Source organism: Thamnophis sirtalis, unplaced genomic scaffold (genome assembly GCF_051295495.1).
Source record: "Thamnophis sirtalis isolate CommonGarterSnake01/CBP01778 unplaced genomic scaffold, rThaSir2_p1.2 scaffold_13, whole genome shotgun sequence".
In the NCBI taxonomy this organism is placed as follows: Eukaryota; Metazoa; Chordata; class Lepidosauria; order Squamata; family Natricidae; genus Thamnophis; species Thamnophis sirtalis.
In genome coordinates, this window is record NW_028261393.1 from 25,888,471 (window position 1) to 25,907,656 (window position 19,186).

The following is a 19,186-nucleotide window of genomic DNA, read 5'->3' on the forward strand; positions in this document are numbered from 1 at the left end:
CTTGGCCCAGATTATCTTACCTGGTCTCCTTTTTCTCCTGAGCTGCCTGGCAATCCCCGTTCTCCTCTGGGACCCTGATGCAAGGAAAGAATAACATTGGTGTTCTTTGCTGCACTGCAGACTTGAAGTTCTCCCTGGGATTGTTAGCCAGTGCCTGGCAGGCTTAGATGATGAATGAATGAAAGCTGGAACCTTTGTCCCTGACATGCTCCTTCTCAATTTGTAGAGCAGTTTTGAAATCCAGAGAACTGTTCAAATAACCAGAGCCCTTACTACCATCGTGGTGTGATAAACTCCAGAGTCAGGGTCACCTCCTTAGTGAGATCTATGACCCAGATCATATATAAAGTGCACAAAATATATTTCCTTCCTGCATTCTCAAACATGCTAACAAGTATATATATATATCTAAGGAGATCCGCAAAAGCTTACCCTGTTTACTCAACCTCAGATACCCAACCTTTGATACCGTCCCTTCCTTTCTGACTGCTGACTGCTTTTAGATTGGAAACTTCTCAAGGCGAGACCTATCAAACCTGTTGTTTGCGAAACATAAATAATTTCCCATCAAACCATTTGCTACCAAAGGCCAGGTTTGCTGCAGCTCAGGGTGCTCAGAGGCCGTGGAGGCCTCAAGATTTCCTGTAGTACAACACCCAGAATTTGCACCAACCAGATGCCTTGGTTGCAACCAAAGAGTCAGATTTAACAGATTAATAAAGTTGGGAGGTACCTTATAGGTCATCTAGTCCAACCCCCCACCCAAGCAGGAGACCCTACACCATTTCTGACAGATGGCAGTCCAATCTATTCTTGAAAGACTCCAGTGATGAAGCTCCCACAACCTCTGAAGACTTCTCTTCCATGGGTTGATTATTCTCACTGTCACAAAGTTCCTTCTTATTTCCAGGTTGAATCTCTCCTTGGTCAGTTTCCATCCATTATTCCTTGTCTGGCCTTCAGGTGCTTTGGAGAATAGCTTGACACTCTCCTCTCTGTGGCAGCCCCTCAAATATTGGAACACTGCTCTCCTGCCTCCCCGGTCCTTCTTTTCACTAGACTAGCTAGGCTCAGTTCCTGCAACCCTTCTTCATATGTTTTAGCCTCCAATCCCCTAATCATCCCGGTTGCTCTTCTCTGCACTTTCTCCAGAGTCTCAACCTCTTTTTTATTGTGTGATGACCAAAACTGAATGCAGTACTCTAGGTGTGGTGTTACTAGGGCTTTATAGATTTAATTGGTCATGCCATATGATAAGTGAGCTGATAAGCTTACCGAGGGTCCTATGGGTCCTATTGGTCCATCTATGCCGGGAGGCCCCTGGAAAGCAAAAGGAGACATTTCATCATCAGTATTGCTAGAAATTAAAAATGCTCCTAGTGGAGGATGGAATGGAGGAGATAAGCTCTGTCAATTGTTGATCTAGCAATAACAACTTCAGAGAGTAAGAACAAGTACGCAATTCCATAAACCTGTTTATTATTTTTATTTACTAAATTGCAGACTTAATAAATCTAATCTAATATATAAATAACAATTATGAGAGCCTTGACATCCTTCGTGAGAGTGGGTGTAGGATTTATGGGTCATCATTAATGAACATTCCACAGACAGTTATGCCTTACTGAGCTACTCGTAAAATTGTTTACATGGAAGAGGCTCCAAAATTGATCTGTAAAATCTTCCAGGGGAGCTTCGAAAGTCCTTTAAAAAAACAAAAACCCAAAGAACCACAGTCAGTTGATGTAGTCTGCTTTTCTCTGACTTACATGGTAGCAGGAGATGGCGGATGTTGTGGCAAAAACTCCTAAAAAGGGTCAGGCTTGGAAAAGTTAATCTACAGCATGGGTCACAACCCACGGCTCTGGAGCCGCATGTGGCTCTTTCATCCCTCTGCTGTGGCTCTCTGTTGCCAGTTGGCTTCACAATTGATGGGCTTTCGGTTAGGACAGGTAGAGGAAAAAGGACGCCGCACTAGGAGGAGACTCTATGGTGGGAGAACTGGACTTCCAGTCGGCTCCAGAATTGAATGGGGTGGGGGGCTCCCGGTTAGGATCTTTGTGGTTCTTTGAGTGTTTAAGGTTGCCAATCCCAGCAATTTGAGTAAGATGGTCTTTGGAGTTAGAACACTTTCAGACAACCAGCCCTTGGGTCTCTTAACCTGTCTGTCTATTTCAGCTGTGGATCTTAGCTCTTTTGATTCTTGGTGATGTAGTCCTACCTAGTCCTAACTTCCCTTCCTTTCAGTTCTTCCCACACATATTGTAGCCCAGATGAAATGAGTGGGTGGCAAATTAATTAGCTCCTTTAAGTATCTGTTTTTTCTGGGTAAATTGGAAGGAACAATTCTCCTTTTCTTTGCTAGGGAACACCTCGGCATACAAGGTGCCAGCCTGTGAGCTTTGTTCCTCTCCATAGCTTGTGTTGGGCTGAATTTGAGATTATCTTTCCTGGTTTGGTTAGAGTCAGAGAGAGTGACTACCATAGAATCATAGAACATAGGGCTGGAAGGGGCCTTGGAGGTCTTCTAATCCAACACCCTGATCATGGCAGGAGAGCTCATACCGCCCCAGGCAGATGGTTGTTCAGTCTATTAGAACTTAGAATAACTTTATTGCCACTTTGAATGTACACTGCTTGGCATACATTAAAATGAAATTTCATTGCCTACAGCTCTCAAAGGATTGCCACCTCTAATATACACTACATAAACATGACAAAATAAATAAATAAATAAATACAAAATGATGCATATACCCATATATGTTATATGACATGGAGAAACAACCCAGTCTAGATCAGATGTAAAGATGTACATGGTGAGAGAAACAAATCTTGCGAGTTTACCAGACAGATGGTCTAGGGAACAGATCCTGCTAGAAATACTTAGAAACCTCCTCCCAGAGGGGAGAAACAGTCCCTCAAGATTTGGAATACAGCTATCGAGTCATGAAATTCCTTGTCCACAGAAGTGATAAAGAAGAAGAATCAAGAATTTATGGAATTGCAAGCTTTTAGTCAGAATGTTGTTTGATAACTAGGAAATCTGCTTCAGCTAAAACAGTGTTTCTTAATCTTGACAGCCTGAAGATAAAGGTAAAGGTTCCCCTCGCACATATGTGCTAGTCATTCCTGACTCTAGGGGGTGGTGCTCATCTGTTTCAAAACTGAAGTGCCAGCGTTGTCCAAAGACATCTCCTTGGTCATGTGGCTGGCATGACTAAACATTGAAGGTGCACGAAACACTGTTACCTTCCCACCAAAGGTGGTTCCTATTTTTCTACTTGCATGTTTTACTTTCGAACTGCTAGTTTGGCAGAAGCTGGGACAAGTAATGGGAGCTAACTCCGTCACTGGCACTAGAGATTTGAACCGCTGAACTGCTGACCTTTCTGATTGACAAGCTCAGCATCTTAGCCACCGCATCCCATTGAAGCCTGAAGATATGTGGAGTTCAATTCCCCTAATTCCCCAGCCAGTTGAAATCCACAGACCTTCAAGGTGTCATTGTTGAGAAATGCGTCACTAAAACCTGAGCTACCCCTTTGTTTAGCAATGCCCTTAAAGTACGGCAGCTTCCCTCACCAAGGTATTTTATGTTTACCCAACTTAATATGAATCTTAATGCATTTCCTGCCCTTTCGTATTCCTACTTTCAGTCTGATTTACAGCAATGTTAAACAGTTAAAGCAATAAATTAAAACACTTTTTAAAAATGCAGATGTAGCTACGACGGAATAAAATGGATACCGATGATATTTTAAAAGGCCTTTGAGGATAGAACTTGCAGCTTGCAAAGGTGCAGTTTTGCAAAAATGGGAGGAGGGTTGTAAGAAAAAATTCCTCAGCCACAAACTTTCCCAATTTCTTTTCTTTCCCAGAATTTTTTTATTTTTTAATTCTCTTACATACCATTTTAAGTATACATTCACATAATTGTTTTTCTTCTTTACATTTATCATTGTTATACATTTATTATTTCATTTAATAGGTTATAATATACAGTTTGGATGCTTTGTTTACCATCCCTTCCTCCTGTTGTAGCACCAATTTATTTTCTCTTTCTTTTCTCCCTCTCTCCCTTCTCTACTTCCTTCCTTCTCTCCTCTCCTTTCCCTTCCTTCTTCCCTTCCCTTTATCCTACCCTTACTCTTACTCTTACTCTTCCCCTACCTACCCTCTCTCCTTCTCTTCCTCTCCCTTCTATCCTCCTCTCCTTACCTCTTTCTTCTTTCCCCCATCTTCCTTTCATTCTCTCCTCCTCTATCCCTTTCTTTTTCTATTGTAAGTGTCTCTTTCAGGTCTCAGTTTATGTTTCCTTGGGATGGTATTTCTGCAAACCCAAATATAATTTGATATCATTTCTTATTTCCTTACCTTCGCTAATCTATCCTAACTATATTCTCCCCCCTTTGTATCTCGCTGTTGTATATATACTTACATATTTAATATTTTCTTTTCTGTTTTCCCCCTCCCCCCACTTTCCATTTAACAGTGCATCCTCTGGGTTCTATACCTCCTCCCTACTTTCTTTTCTAGTTTCTTTTCTTTAGCCAATCATACAATCTTCCCCATGTCTTGAAGTACTCAGATTCCTCTTTATCCTTTATTTTCATTGCCAACCTATCCATCTTTGCACAATCTAATATCTTTTTTTTTACTATCTCTTCATCTGTTGGTAGCTTATTTAGTTTCCAATATTGGGCAAATACAATTCTTGCTGCTGCAGTTACTTGTATAATCAAATAAGTATCCTCTTTCTTGAATTTCTCTGGGATAATACCTAGTAAAAAGATCTCTGGTCTAAATTCTATTTCTTGTTGTAACATTTTCTTTAACCATACTCTTAAAACTTTCCCAATTTCTGAGGGATGAGCTCTGAAAATATTACAGGAAAGAAGATAAACCCACTTCCAGATACTTACCGATTCTCCTTTCTCCCCTGAGGGTCCAACATAGCCCCGTTCTCCTTTGGCACCCTAATGGCAAGGAATACATAAACACGACAAAGGAATATTGTCAGCAGTTCTATAAGAGCAATTCCCCCCCCCTTCCATTCAATCATTTCTAATTCCCGGAGTCTCCCCATACATTTCCCTGCAGTTTTCTTGATTAAGTTTTTTAGAAGTAATTTGCCATTTGGTTTGCCATTCTCTGTTTCCTAGGGGTAAGAGGAAATGCTTGGCCCAAGGTCACCCAGTTGGCTTTGTGCCCAAGGTGGGACTAGAACTCACAGTCTCCTGGTTTCTAACCTGGTGCTTGTACCACTACACTAAACTAGCAATTAATAACAGCCAAAGCTATTGAGTGAGCACTGGAGTAACACTAAAATTCCCTCTTTCTTCCATTCTTCTAATCAAATAATAAAAGTTCTGCAAATATTTTGTTATATAAAAGGTCAAACAACGTTTGGCAAACTGCTTTTGAAACCGACATTTTAGATTTCTAAATATTGATTCTAAATATGATTTTAAAAATTAACATATATGGTAAAATCTGAACATTTCACTTTCCCCTGCATGCAGTGAAAATCCAATAAGAGGATATACTGTATTCTAAAGAGGATCATGTGAGAAGAAGAGATTTGAGTCAGAAGAAAGTCTTTGAGTTTGTTTTTTCTACAAGGCAATTCTGCTCCACTGTGGGGAACTGATGACTACCCAACGTCTTTCTTGGGATTCAGAAAATGGTTTTGGGATGGCACTGGTTTCCTTCTTAAATTCAGAAGGCAAGGCATTATTGTAACCTCTCAGCCCATCTCTTTGGCATGAGCTAGGAGACCTAAGTCAAGACCCATCAGCAGCCATGGAACTCCCAGGATGCTCTCCTGTCTGTCTGTCTGTCTGTCTGTCTGTCTGTCTGTCCGTCCGTCCTGCTGTCTGAAGACATCTCCTTGGTCATGTGGTCAAGTTGAATAAATGCTGGAGGCACATGGAACGCTGTTCCCTTCCCACCAAAGGTGGTTCCTATTTTTCTACTTGCATTTTTATGTGCTTTCAAACTGCTAGGTTGGCAGAAGTTGCGACAAGTAACGGGAGTTCACTCCTTTATGTAGTGCTAGGGATTCGAACTGCTGAGCTGCCAACTTTCCTGATCGGCAAGCTCAGTGTCTTAGCCACTGAACCACTGTATCCTGAGCCACCACATCTTAGCTACCCCTGGGTGGGTTACAATTAAAATAGTAAATTTAAAAATATTTAAAACATTAGATACAAAGATGAGAAGCACAAAGCAAGATCTGTATGATGGTGGCCTCTTCAGTCCCCCAGCCAGCTTCAACATGGAGTGCTCCCATCAGCACCGAAGCCAACCATCAGAGCCAGAGTTTGAAACCCTTCTGAGGGCCAAAAGTGTCATTACAGCTTAGCTGAACTGTCCTCACAGTGGGGAGAAATTAGAAGAGAGAGTACAAGACACCCCCTTGAGATCCTTGAGATCCAGGAAAAAGAAGGGATACTAAGAAAGGTCATACTCACAGGGAGTCCAGGCGGTCCTACTGATCCAGGATATCCAGGCTGACCTGGAGGACCCTGAAGAGAAGAACATTCATCTCAATGTAGGCCAGGATTGAGACTTCACATTAAACGGACAGAACCAGCTCTCTATGGCATCTGCACAGTTCCATGTTGATGTTCAGGTAGATGCTAGAACTGTGATGGTGAACCTATGGCACAGATGCCACAGGTGGCACATGAGGAATTGCCCTGTCAGCTGCAGCCCATATGTGGGCACTGGCCAGCTGATTTTTGGCCTTGATTTTCAGCCATTTTCGCCCAAACCTCCGGTTTGTGTGTAAGGCCTTTTTTTGCCCTCCCTAGGATCCTAGAAAGCCTCTGGAGCCTGGGGAAGGCAAACAACAGGATCCACCAAGCCCACCGGAAGTCAGAAAATGGGCAGTTTCCGGCCTCCGGGGTAGGGGAGGCCGTTTTTGTCCTCCCCAGGCTCCAAGAAACCTGTGTGCGCATGCGCGGGGCAGCAGCAGGGGTGCATTAAATTATGGGCATGGGCAAGCAATAGCGCAAGCACATTTGCTTTTGGCACCCGAGGTTTTGCCATCACTGTGCTAAAACTTGGCAAGCAAGTCTTCCTTTTCACATTTAACCCCTTCTGCAAGATGCGGCCGAATCTGTGTCCTTGAGCTTAAGTTCCTTGGACATGGAGTGGTGGCCCTTTTTGGTCCTCTTGTCAAGTCCTCAGTCAGAATAATTAAGGCAGAGGCCCCCAAACCTGGCAACTTTAAGACTTGTGGACTTCAATTCGTAGAATTCCCTAGCCAGCATAGCTGGCTGGGGAATTCTGAGAGTTGAAGTCCCCAAGTCTTAAAGTTGCCAAGTTTGGGGACCTCTGAATTAGATTAGATTAGATTAGAAGATTTATTTATATGCAGCCCTTTTCCCTGGGGGGACTCAAGGCAGCTCACAATCCAAAAGGAAGGGGAGGAAAACAGGCTTTTTACATATAAGACAATACATAATTAAAACACAACATTCATACCATTCGGGCGGGTTACAATCTTCAGCCCCAGGCCTGACGGGATAGCCAGATTCTAAGGGCTGTGCGGAAGGTCTGGAGGGTGGTGAGGGTACGAATCTCCATGGGGAGATCGTTCCATAGGGTCGGAGCAACCACCGAGAAGGCTCTCCTCCGCGTGGTTGCCAGTCGGCATTGACCAGCGGATGGAACTCGGAGAAGGCCTAATCGATGAGATCTAATAGGTTGTGTGGAGGTAATTGGCAGTAGGCGGTCTCTCAAGTCCTCTTAAGGGATTGAACAGGCATTCTCTTTTACTGCAACCTTGGGGGTCACCATGGCACTAAGAAAATGTTTTTAACCTTGGCCAACTTTTAAGATTGTGGACTTCAACTCCCAGAATTCCCTAGTCTGGAAGGGAAACTAGTGGCCACAGCTAATGGCCAAAATTGTGAAACCCGCATTAAGCTTTTACAGGGGCGTTGGGGGCAATTGGTGGTGCCACTCAGCTCATAGTTCCTACTGTGCAAACCCTAAACAGATTAATTCAGTAATAAGTTTAAGCGTGCTAAGACATTTGCTAGACCTTTTCTGGCCTTGCCTCCATGTTGTTAAGCAGACTAAAACCAACACCTTAAATTGGGACAATTGTCCTCTTTGTGGACAGTCAGGTATTTTGATAGCATGCAGCAAAAGCTTTTACAAAATAACTTATATTTTGAATGTGGCCAGTTACAATGCCTGCACTGCTCAGAAGATGAGGAGATGTTCTTCACCGACCCTTTAAATGTCCTTCCTTCCACCATTCACTAGCATCCTTGTTTGATTCCCCACCTCTAGGTTCTTCTTTTAAAGAACATAATGGAATATTGTCTTCAGGGGAAGTACATGCCTCTATGGTTCTCCATTTACTTGTTACTGCTAATTAGAAGAATCTATTTGACATACTTAAATCAGAGATAAAAGAGGCCCTACAACAGCTGGATGCTTGTGGACACAATCTCTAATTGTAGATTTTCCAGATTTGCTATCATCTGTTTGTGGTTGATTACAAGTGAAAAACCTTTCAGATTTTCTGTCACCCGCTTAAAAAAATATATATGGGGAATTCTAGCTCCTGCCTCAGATCATCTCTAACTTGTTATTTGAGGCGTTCGGACTCATGATCACACCAAAATGTTCTCAATCAATCTCAACTGCACCCATCCATGAGGCTTGTCATCAGTCTTCCAAGGCAGTGATGGCGAACCTTTTCAGCACTGAGTGCCCAAATCGGAATACATGCGTGTGCCACGATGCTAGAAACCCGAAGACCAACTGGCCGGTGCACATGTGCGCGCCAGCCAGATGGTTTTTGGATTTTCAGCACATGCATGCACGCCAGCCAGCTGATCTTTGCATGTGCCGGAATGACATGCACGCACTGGCCAGCTGGTCTTCCGGTTTCTGGCGCTCTGGGGCATGCAAAGCCCAGCTGTCCAGCGGGCATGAAACCAGAAGAGCAGATGGTGATGCCACACGTGCTCACAGAGAGGGTTCTGCATGCCACCTCTAGCACATGTGCCATAGGTTTGCCATCACTGTTCTAATCCATGTCATTAAAGGGTGTTCAGATCTGTCTTTTCCAACCTAGTGTTTTGCAGACAAGTTGCAGACTCAACCGATCCGTGGAGAGCCACACTGGAGAAAGCCATTCTCAAATCATCAAGCTCCATGCATTGCTCAGGGCTTCTCTGGAATTATCAGTTGGATCCAACACTCACCGGTTCTCCCTTGGATCCAGGGAATCCAGCCGGCCCACGTTCACCCTGGAGTCCCTTCGGAAAGAAAAAAGATACAAGGTATGTTTCATGTTTTCTGCCCTCCCCCATTTCACTGAACCACAGTTGCGAGGGTAGCCTCTCTAGCTATGTACCTGGGAACAGGCTGGGAACAGATGGAGAATAAGTTATAGAAATAGGAATACAGCATAAGTATCGAGTAGTAGTCTTGAGGTAGTCACCACTTCTTTAATTAACCACTGGTGCCTGGAAAGCTACCATCAGCATCTGGAACACAGTTTTCCATAGCTTTTTCTAGGCTTGCAGATCAATAGAATTCACACAGATTTGATGGGTTAGACATCTGATTAGCCAAGGTTTTAGAAGGGCAGTGCTTGTAGCAGCAATTCTAGGCACACACACAACATTGCTAATTGAGACAAGGCACAATCAAAATGGGTTTGGATCATGATCTGGGCAATATCTAGAGGACAGAATATTCACAAATGTTCTCTCTCTCTCTCTCTCTCACACACACACACACTTACATTTTGTTCCAAATACAGGTAGTCCTTGGTTAGTGACTAAAATTGGGACACCATTCCTAAGCGCTGCAGTTGCTGAGCAAAACATCATATGGTTGCATTTGCAATTTTATTTTCACCATCTCTATTAACTCTGCTATTTGCAAACTGGTTGTGAAGCATCCGAATGGCAATCACGTGATTGCAGGATGTTGCAATGGTCGTTAATGTGAGGATTGGCCATAAAGCTATTTTTACAGCATTGTAATATTGAATGGGCATTACAGTCGGTAAGCAAGGACCACCTGTATACGGTCTTAAAGGTCCCATGGAGACATATCACAATCCCCACAAAGCCCTTTTGGAAACATTGCTAGATGAAAAGAATTAACTCTATTAGGATTTCTTTCACTTTCACTGAATATTCAAGGCAGCATGTGGTGCAGAAAAAAAAAACCAGCAAACGTTTAGTATATACATCTAAATTCCAAGGCAAAGTGATTGGTATTATCTGGCTGTCACATTTCCTGCATTGTCATCTTGGTAGCTTTAGAGAAAATGAAAACATCAATTTATTTCACTGTTTTCTTCTCTTTACTAACGCAAGAACCATTGAATGGAATTAGATTCCACTTCAGCCTCCAATACTAATTCTGGCCAACAATTTCAAATTAAAGTCAGAATTCAGCCATAATTCATAATTCAATGGGAACTGGTGACTAGTTCCCCCCATAAAATAATGGAATCCTATGAGAAAATCCTCAGAGAAATCTGCCTGCCTGCCTGCCTGCCTGCCTGCCTGCCTGCCTGCCTGCCTGCCTGCCTGCCTGCCTATCCATCCATCCATCCATCCATCCATCCATCCATCCATCCATCCATCCATCCATCCATCCATCCATCCATCCATCCATCTATCCATCTATCTATCTATCATCTCTCTCTTACCCTCCCCATCAAAGATAGTCAGATTTTGCTGGTCTTTGATTTAGATAGATGATCTATCTACCTATCATCTATTCACTTCTTTTCTTTTTTTCTTTCTCTCTCTCTCTCTCTCCTTCCTTCCTTCCTCCTTCCCTCCCTGCCTCTTTCTTTCTTTCTTTCTTTCTTTCTTTCTTTCTTTTTCTTTCCTTCTTTCCTTCTTTCCTTCCTCCCACCTTCTTTCTTTCCTTCCTTCCTTCCTTCCTTCCTTCCTTCCTTCCTTCCTTCCTTCCTTCCTTCCTTCCTTCCTTTCTGTCTGTCTTTCTCTCTCATTCTAACATTGTAAGTGTCCAATCACTAATTTTCTGTGATGGTCATGTGGATGCTGGGCAGGGAGTTGGATTTTCATTTGGGTGGGGAAAACCTGGAAACTTTCAAATTCGGGTTTTCCCAGAGGTGCCAATAAGACATCTCTACTAAATCGGAGGCTTCTTTCATTGGGGGTGTTATTTGGAACTCTGACATTCACCTGAATCCTCTTTAACAACTCTACCAGCTCCCCCGAACTCCGGGGTGCTGTCCAGGGTCCAGAGCCACAAGCATTGACCTGATCCTGGGTGGCATGAAAATTCAGGGAAGATGGAGGAAGAGAAGAAAACCATGGAAGGACCTGGAGGAGATGGTTCAGCGACTCATGTTGAGACCATCTACTACCCTTCCCAAGCCATGGTGGAAGCAGTAGAAGATGCAGAGGAGCTTCACTAACTTCCATCTGGTCCTTCCTTCTGCTATATAATACTTTTTCCTCTTATGCTGGATAAATCCTTTCATCCAGAGGCCCCATCTTTCAGCCAAGTCCTTCCTCTGGGATCATGTCAGGACCATGAGGACTATATACATGAAGAACCTCCAGGAGGACAAAACTAGAAAACAGGCTGTGACCTAGGATCAAGTTTTGACTGAAGATATGAAAGTCAGCAAAAATAGACTGATCCAAGAGAAAAATGAAACATCAAATAATGATGCAAGATGTTCTTTCCTTAGCAGATATCCATTTTTACATTGAGCAGAAGGTTGAAGAAGGCAGAATATCTTCAGGTTGGGTCAAAAAGAAACAACTATACAACATATGTAAAAAAATATCTGGACCTTTCATTGTACAATTATGGTCTGAAAAGTGCCTTTTTGACCTCACCCCATTGACATATCTGGAAGAGAATTATATTTTTTGATTTGCTTCTTGGCCATTTGACTAAGGTCAAGTGTAGTATATTTTGATAATTCTCCCCTTCTTTTTCTTATGTTGGTTCATCATCCTAGGTACCGTTCAGTTTGGTCCAATGCCTGAGCCTGGATCCACTAGTAGATCCAGTGAGTAATTCATGCCATAAGTTCATTGTAGAATAAAATGGTTGTATTCAGGAGAAATGGGATTTTGTTTGATAAGGGCATCAAATAATATATTCCTAAAATGCTTCTAGAATATGGTTTTTCATTGGGTAACATAAGAATTCAGTTGAAGGGGAGGAGGCAACCTTTCCTTTTTTTACTAACTTAAGGTGTTTTTTTTCTGCACCGCAATTATGAAATTCTGTTTTTACAAAGGCTGCCTACATCTTTTCTATTTTCATATTCTGATCTGCCAATTACAAAGGAAGCATTTAAAGACTGAGACTGTTTCTTTCTTTCTTGCAGATAGTCAAACTAGGAAAAATAAGTCTTTCTACTTGCAGGGCCAAGTTAAAAAAAATGACTTATACTTTTCTTGCTAAACTATTGGCAAGCGAAGAGTTTTGGCCAACATTTTATTCATTTTCCTTTGTGCTTTGAAGAAGTCCAGCCACGAGAGACTTCATCATCTATAGACCCAAAGAGATTCTGAATTTTCCTACTAAATGCAAAAACCAGCCCAATTTGCCATCACCCCTAAGAAATTCTGGTGACTGGGAGAGAAAGCAATGCTTTCTGTTCAAACTGGTTGCTTGTAGGATCCAGTCTGTGCATTCATCCAGTCAATAGGCATGTCTCCAGAGACTCTTTAGTATCTAGAAGTCCCACATCACAAGCATCTCTCAACTGTAATTTCTTGCTAAGTGGAAGAAGACCTACAACAATCTATAATACAAGAGTGAATCTCCATTAATTACACCACCCACAAATGTGGGAGGTTTTCATGAACCATTGCAGGGTGGAGTTAGTTGAGGTTACATGGTGATGGCTTTTATTGGACGTACTCTTGACACCAGACAGTGACAGGGCCACATCACAGAGCAATTAATCACACAGACTGGGAGTTACAGTGTCATTAGTGAGATGAGAATAAAGAATTAATGAATGGTGGTGATGGTCAGGTGAGGGTACAATGATGCTTCAAGAGCTGGAAGCACAACTCACAGAATGACAAGGGAGGCTCTTTAGTTTAGGAAAAGTGACAGCTTCCTCTCAAATCCACAGATTCTTTCTCAGGTATGTATTTGAACCTGGGTCCAACTGCTTTCTCTGAAAGGGATTCAGCTCAATAGATATTCATGACCAGGGTTTGATTGATAAGCTAAGCCCTGAGGGGGGAAATGTGTGTTGGAATCTACTTTATGTGAAATATCTCTGGAGAAAAATGTTGTCTGTCTAGAAGTAATCAGTCTTCTCACTGCCTGATAAATCATCCCAAACCCAGAATATCCCATCACAATCTTCTAGTGTGCTTTTCTGAGGGAAGGCAGAAGAAGGATCCTTAGAATAACAGAGTTGGAAAGGACCTTGGAGGTCTTCTAGTCCAATCCCCTACTTAGGCAGGAAACCCTACACCACTTCAGACAAATGGTTATCCAACATCTTCTTAAAACCTTCCAGAGTTGGAGCATTCACAACTTCTGGAGGCAAGCTGTTCCACTGATTAATTGTTCTAATTGTCAGGAAATATCTCCTTAGTTCTAAGTTGCTTCTCTCCTTGATAAGTTTCCACCCATTGCTTCTTGTCCTGCCTTCAGGTGCCTTGGAGAATAGCTTGACTCCCTCTTCTCTGTGGCATCCCCTGAGATATTGGAACACTGCTATCATGTCATCCCTAGTCCTTTTTATTAAACTAGACATAACCAGTTTTCTTCCTATGTTTCAGCCTCTAGTCCCCTAATCACCTTTGTTGCTCTTCTCTGCACTCTTTCTAGAGTCTCCATATCTTTTTTACATCATGGTGACCAAAACGGTATGCAGTATTCCAAGTGTCCATCTGAAAGTTTGCCCTTAAATGGGAATTCTCTAGATCAAGTGAACCCCGTGTTGCCTGTGAGAACTAGACAGCTTTCTATCGTAACTGATCTTAGGTAACATTGGAAGGGAAAGTTTTAATTGAAGGGAAAGTTCCAGACAGCATCCCTGAGCCAGGAGCAGGGCTGAGAAAGAGCTACAGACCAGGTGGCAGCACTTGGGAGAAAAGGCTGACCAAGATATTAGACCCAGAACCTGGAGAAGAAGGGAGGAAGTAGGATGAGAAGCCAAACAAACAGCAGCAACAAAGGACTGCACAGAGCGCGTGCTTTATCGGTTCTTACAGGTAATCCAGGTGGGCCAGTCACTCCCGGAAAACCTGAGGGGCCCTACAGGAAGAAACAGGGAGGTCATCACTCAGTCATCACATTGGCTGGACTAGGGAAAGCAGGCAAACATGGGAGCTTTGGTTGAAGACAAAGCCAATCCTTCGCAACATATTATGCATTTCTTCTTAATTCAAGAGTAAATTTCCAAGTTCTACTGCTCCAAATAGCTGCCAAAAGAACAAACAGTGGTCTACCCCCTCCCTTTCTGGGTGTGGGTGTGGGTGAATAAACAGGGCATTTGTGGGACCAGAATTAGCGGGGCTCTTGGTGAAGAGCAAGAGGGCAGCCACCCAACTGAAGACTGTCCAGTTGTAGAACCATCCATGGAGAGGAAGGCTGGTCTTAAGTGGCTTTATATTCCATGTTTCTTAGATGGGCATCAGATTATGCTAATACATGATGCTGCAGTGGGTAAAGGCTTAAGGGAGAAGATCTAAGCAGAAATTGGCTCAAAGGATATACTCACAATTGGTCCAGGAGGGCCCGGAGAACCTCGTGAGCCTGGTGGACCCTAAGGAGAAGCCAAGACAAAATTAATTTCTGAATCCAAGGATTTGCAATAGCATCCTGGCTGCTTGGTCTCTCCAGGTGGCTTTACCTGCTCACCCCTCTGTCCAGACTGGCCAGGGCTTCCAGGATGTCCTCCAGCACAATCTGGATCATCGTTATCAGTCTGGAAGAGAAGGCAAGATGTCTCAAGTGGTTAAGGATCTCCAACAGCTTCTAAACCCAAGATGAACTCCGCTGAATGAAAGCTCTGTTTTTGCCAGAATAATTCTAGTGGTCACCATTTCCTGACAGATTTCTCCCTCCTCCTGGACTTCTGCTCACTCTAAAGCTTTCCAAAAGGCCAAACTTAAATATTATTTAAGATTAAACCTTGAGAATGAAACACTCTCCCCCTTAAAATAAATTTCCTCCATCCAAATCTGGATTTCCACCCACACCATTACCTATGGACATCCATTTGAGTTTGTTTCAAGCAAAGATCAAGAAATTTCATTTAATTGACTGCTAGATAGCCATGGATTAAGATGGGATTACCAGGGATAAGATTCCATGACTTAAGAAGGAGCCAAATGAAACATTTTAGGGACCAATCTTTGGTGGAACCAAATGCCAGGACCCCTGACTGATCCATGAGTGAACAAGATTCAGTAGAGGACGCTCCATGTCCCTTGGCCCACAGTAAATGGTGTGAGTGAATTTGTCAAGGCTGCTTTGTGTATTTACATGCCTTGTTGAGTACAGACACAATATTTCTAGGCTTAGCGCTATACTGGAGGCCAGACTAGAGGCCACACCAGGAGATTGTCCGGTAGCCAACCATTTCCCCCCCTTAAATGTGCTTGCCAGGCTCCTAGATTGCAATAACACTCAAAACTCTTGCCTAATTGAATCACATAGAGAAAGAAAGATTTCATCCCCACCCCCATCCCACACCATCCGATTTCCATGATATTTCTCTAACATCACCAGCCAACAGCAATGGTGGTAATAGTAAAAAAAAAAATCAAGATGGTGACTGCAATTGCATCATTGAAGTCCTATAGGAAATTTTAAATAAGGGCAGGGGTCTGTCTGTCTGTCTTTCTGTCTATCATCTATTACAGCAGTGTTTCTCAACCTTGGCAACTTGAAGATGTCCGGACTTCAATGCCCAGAATTCCCCAGCCAGCATTTGCTGTCTGGGGAATTCTGGGCATTGAAGTCCGGACATCTTAAAATCCGGACATCTTCAAGTTGCCAAGGTTGAGAAACATTGTATTACAGTGATGTAATAGCTAACTGTTTTTGGCTTGGGTGCCAAAAGCATGTGTGCACAATAGCATGTGCATGCTTAACCCATACCCATAATTCAATCCCCCTCCGTGCCCCACCACGCATGCACACATGACACACACACACGCTGCCCCTCTGTGCATGCGTGCATGACCCCCCACCCTCCTGAAGCCTGGGGAGGGTGAAAACAGCCTCCACAGGCCCCCCAGAGACCCTCCTGAAGCTGGAAATGGCACATTCCCAAACTTCCAGCAAGCCTGGTAGGCTCATTTTCCCCCTTCCCAGGTTTTGGAGGCTTTCCTGAAACTTGGGGAGGGCAAAAATGGCCTCCCCTGGCCCTTTGGAGGCCCTTCAAAGGCCAAAAATCAGCTGGCTGGTGTGCACATGCACGCTACAGCTGACCTAGGGCAACGGCTCACGTGCCGTCAGAGATGGCTCCGTGTGATCCTGTGGCGCGCCTACCATAAGTTGCCATCCCAGATCTATTATATTTAAGAGCTGCTATCTCTCTCACAGAGAGATTCTGGGTGGTGTATAAAAAAATATTAGAAGCATAAAAAGAGTATGCAAGAGGGGATGGCTTCAGGGCACTAACCAGCCCTGAGGCTGCACGTTCCTCTCTGAGAGTTCAAGCAAGGTTACACACCCATGTTTTTTACACTTTCTCAAGAGGTCCATGAGGGGGAGTGTTCCATGGAGAAGGGGTGGCAATGGCATAGAAGGCTCTTTTTCTGGGCCCCTTTTGCCAGATTTATTTGGCTGATGGGGTCTACAGGATATCTTCTTTGCCTGACCTGGTGTGGCACAATGATGTGATGGGGTGAAGTAGGTAGATTGGCTGGCCCAATGCCATTTAGGGCTTTAAATCACGGACATCTTTTTTTGCATATGATTTGGTAAAAAGGAAGTGATACTAATTTGTTATGTCTTTATCCTTCATTTGCTGCCTTCTGGATTAAATATCCGGCCTAGAAATTTACTCACGTGGGGCTGTTCTGCACGGAAGTCAGGGTGGCACTGAAAGTAGAAGAGATGCATCATGAGTTTAATTCCTGGTACAGAATTTACGGCACACTAAAGTTCTGCAGATACTAAATTTCCTTCATCAGTGCAGGACTACTTCAATTGAAGAATCCACGCAAGTTTTCCTTTGAGCAGATATATTTTCCAGGATGCCAATAAAGCAATTGGCAACTGATGAGCATCCTCCAGGACCCCTTGTGATCATGGTAAGGTATAAATTGTGGGCCAGGCATTGCACTTAGACTTGTTCCCTATTGTGATATATGGCAGCACATGAGGTCTGAACATATTTATGGAATCACACTAAGGAATTGCTCAGGTGAGTGAAGCTGATGGAGATACAGTATCCCCAGTCTGCCTCAATTATTTGGGAAATCTCATTTTAAGTCAAGCTAAGCCATCCTTAAGTGGAACTCAACTTCTCATGACTGCTGGATATATCTAATAGCTTATTTGGCAATGATAACAGAAGTGCTTTATTACTCTTTTACTGGATTAGGTTTTTAAAAAAGATCACAATCTATCCTCTAGGATTTTGTCATCCCTCCAAACCAAACCTTGCGGTCAATCAACTTCAAGTGGACAATTCCTCCTGAGATAAGAGAGCTAAAAGACTATGATGGGTTGCAATGGGCTGCATTTCTGTAAGTAACCCAGGGGTGTAATCCAGCAGGTTCTGATAGGTTCTGGAGAACCGGTAGCGGAAATTTTGAGTAATTCAGAGAACCTACAAATGTCACCTCTTGCTGACCCCAGAATGGGGTGGGAATGGAGATTTTGCAGTATCCTTCCCCTGCCATGCCCACCAAGCCACGCCCACAGAACCGGTAGTAAAAATAATGAATTTCACCACTGAAGTAACCCATATGTGAATATTATGGCCAAAATAAGGATTAGGGGAAAGTTCAAAAATTGTTATAATCTTGCCCAAGCAATACCAAACTTTCTCTTATATGAAAAATAGGTATCAACATACACCTCTAGGTATAGTGATATGAGGGACTTCTTGGCACTGAAAGAAATTGGGCAGAAAACACCAGAAACCTGAAAAGGTTGTCCCCAACTTAGAAATATTCATTTAGTTGCCATTCAAAGTTACAATGGCACTTATAAAAGTGACTTATGACTATTTTTTACACAACTATTCTAGCATCCCCATGGTTGCATGAGTAAAATTTGGACACTTGGCAACTGGAATGCATTTATGATGGCTGCAGTGTCCCAGGGTCATGTAATCACCTTTTGAAGCCTTCTGACTTTGCTTGTTAGAAAGTTGCAAAAAGGTGATTACATAGGGAGGCCAGACTCACTTAACAACCACACTACTAACTTAACAGCTGCAGTGATTACTTAAAATGGGGAAGAACTCACTTAAAATCTGTCTTGCTTAGCAACAGAAATTTTGGCCTCAACTGTGGTTTCAAGTCATGGACAATCTGCATTAGGACCCCAGAAATAAAGAAAATTCATTACAGGTAGTCCTGGACTTCAGGGATTTGGGGGAAGGTGAGGCCTGTGCCACTTTCTGCTATGCAAGGATTCTAAGCTCAGCCTCCTCTTAACATTTCCTTCCTGTCTAGCTGGAGATTCCATCACACATCATCTTCTGGCCTGACAACAGCCAGCAGAGCTGACAGCAGAGTTGGACAGTGAGGAGGTTGGGAAGGAACATGGACCAGTCCTGGGAGGGGTGTGTGTGAGGAAAGCTCAGGCGAGGGCTCTATGTCAGAGGCAGAGAGGGAGCAAGACAGCAGCAAGGCAGAAAAACAGCTGGAGCCTGTTCCCACTGTGCGCATGCTCAGAGCTGCCAGAAGACAAGAACAATTAAGAAAGCAGGGTTGACTTAACAGTAAAGCCACACGTTGGAGGTGATTGGCCCCACCCATAGGAAACAAAAGAGGAACGAATGGGGAGTGGGTTTTTGCAGGAAACAATTCATTCACCCAGTTGATTCAAGAGTGGAAAGTTCTGGTTGTGACTTTAAGAGACTCTGTGCCAAGTTTGCCTTGGGCTGCATTTGGAAACTAGTTATCTGGCAGCACTCCAAATGAGATAAGGTGCACGTGGATAAACATTCCTCTGAAAGACTGTTTGCTAAAGCCTTGCTGACTGT

The 19,186-nt window shown here is 43.3% G+C and overlaps 1 protein-coding gene across 1 annotated transcript in view; it reads right to left on the reverse strand.

Annotated features, from left to right (window-relative positions):
* The window catches only part of LOC106548015 (uncharacterized), a 105,819-nt gene that overhangs the window by 38,091 nt on the left and 48,542 nt on the right, over window positions 1–19,186 (reverse strand). The window contains exons 23-31 of the mRNA XM_087728348.1: window positions 17,035–17,067; window positions 14,867–14,941; window positions 14,735–14,779; window positions 14,224–14,268; window positions 9,234–9,287; window positions 6,477–6,530; window positions 4,926–4,979; window positions 1,276–1,320; window positions 21–74 (exon numbers count right to left, since the gene is read on the reverse strand). Coding sequence (XP_087584474.1) covers window positions 21–74; window positions 1,276–1,320; window positions 4,926–4,979; window positions 6,477–6,530; window positions 9,234–9,287; window positions 14,224–14,268; window positions 14,735–14,779; window positions 14,867–14,941; window positions 17,035–17,067 — 459 coding nt within the window. The remainder of the gene's footprint in view (window positions 1–20; window positions 75–1,275; window positions 1,321–4,925; window positions 4,980–6,476; window positions 6,531–9,233; window positions 9,288–14,223; window positions 14,269–14,734; window positions 14,780–14,866; window positions 14,942–17,034; window positions 17,068–19,186) is intronic.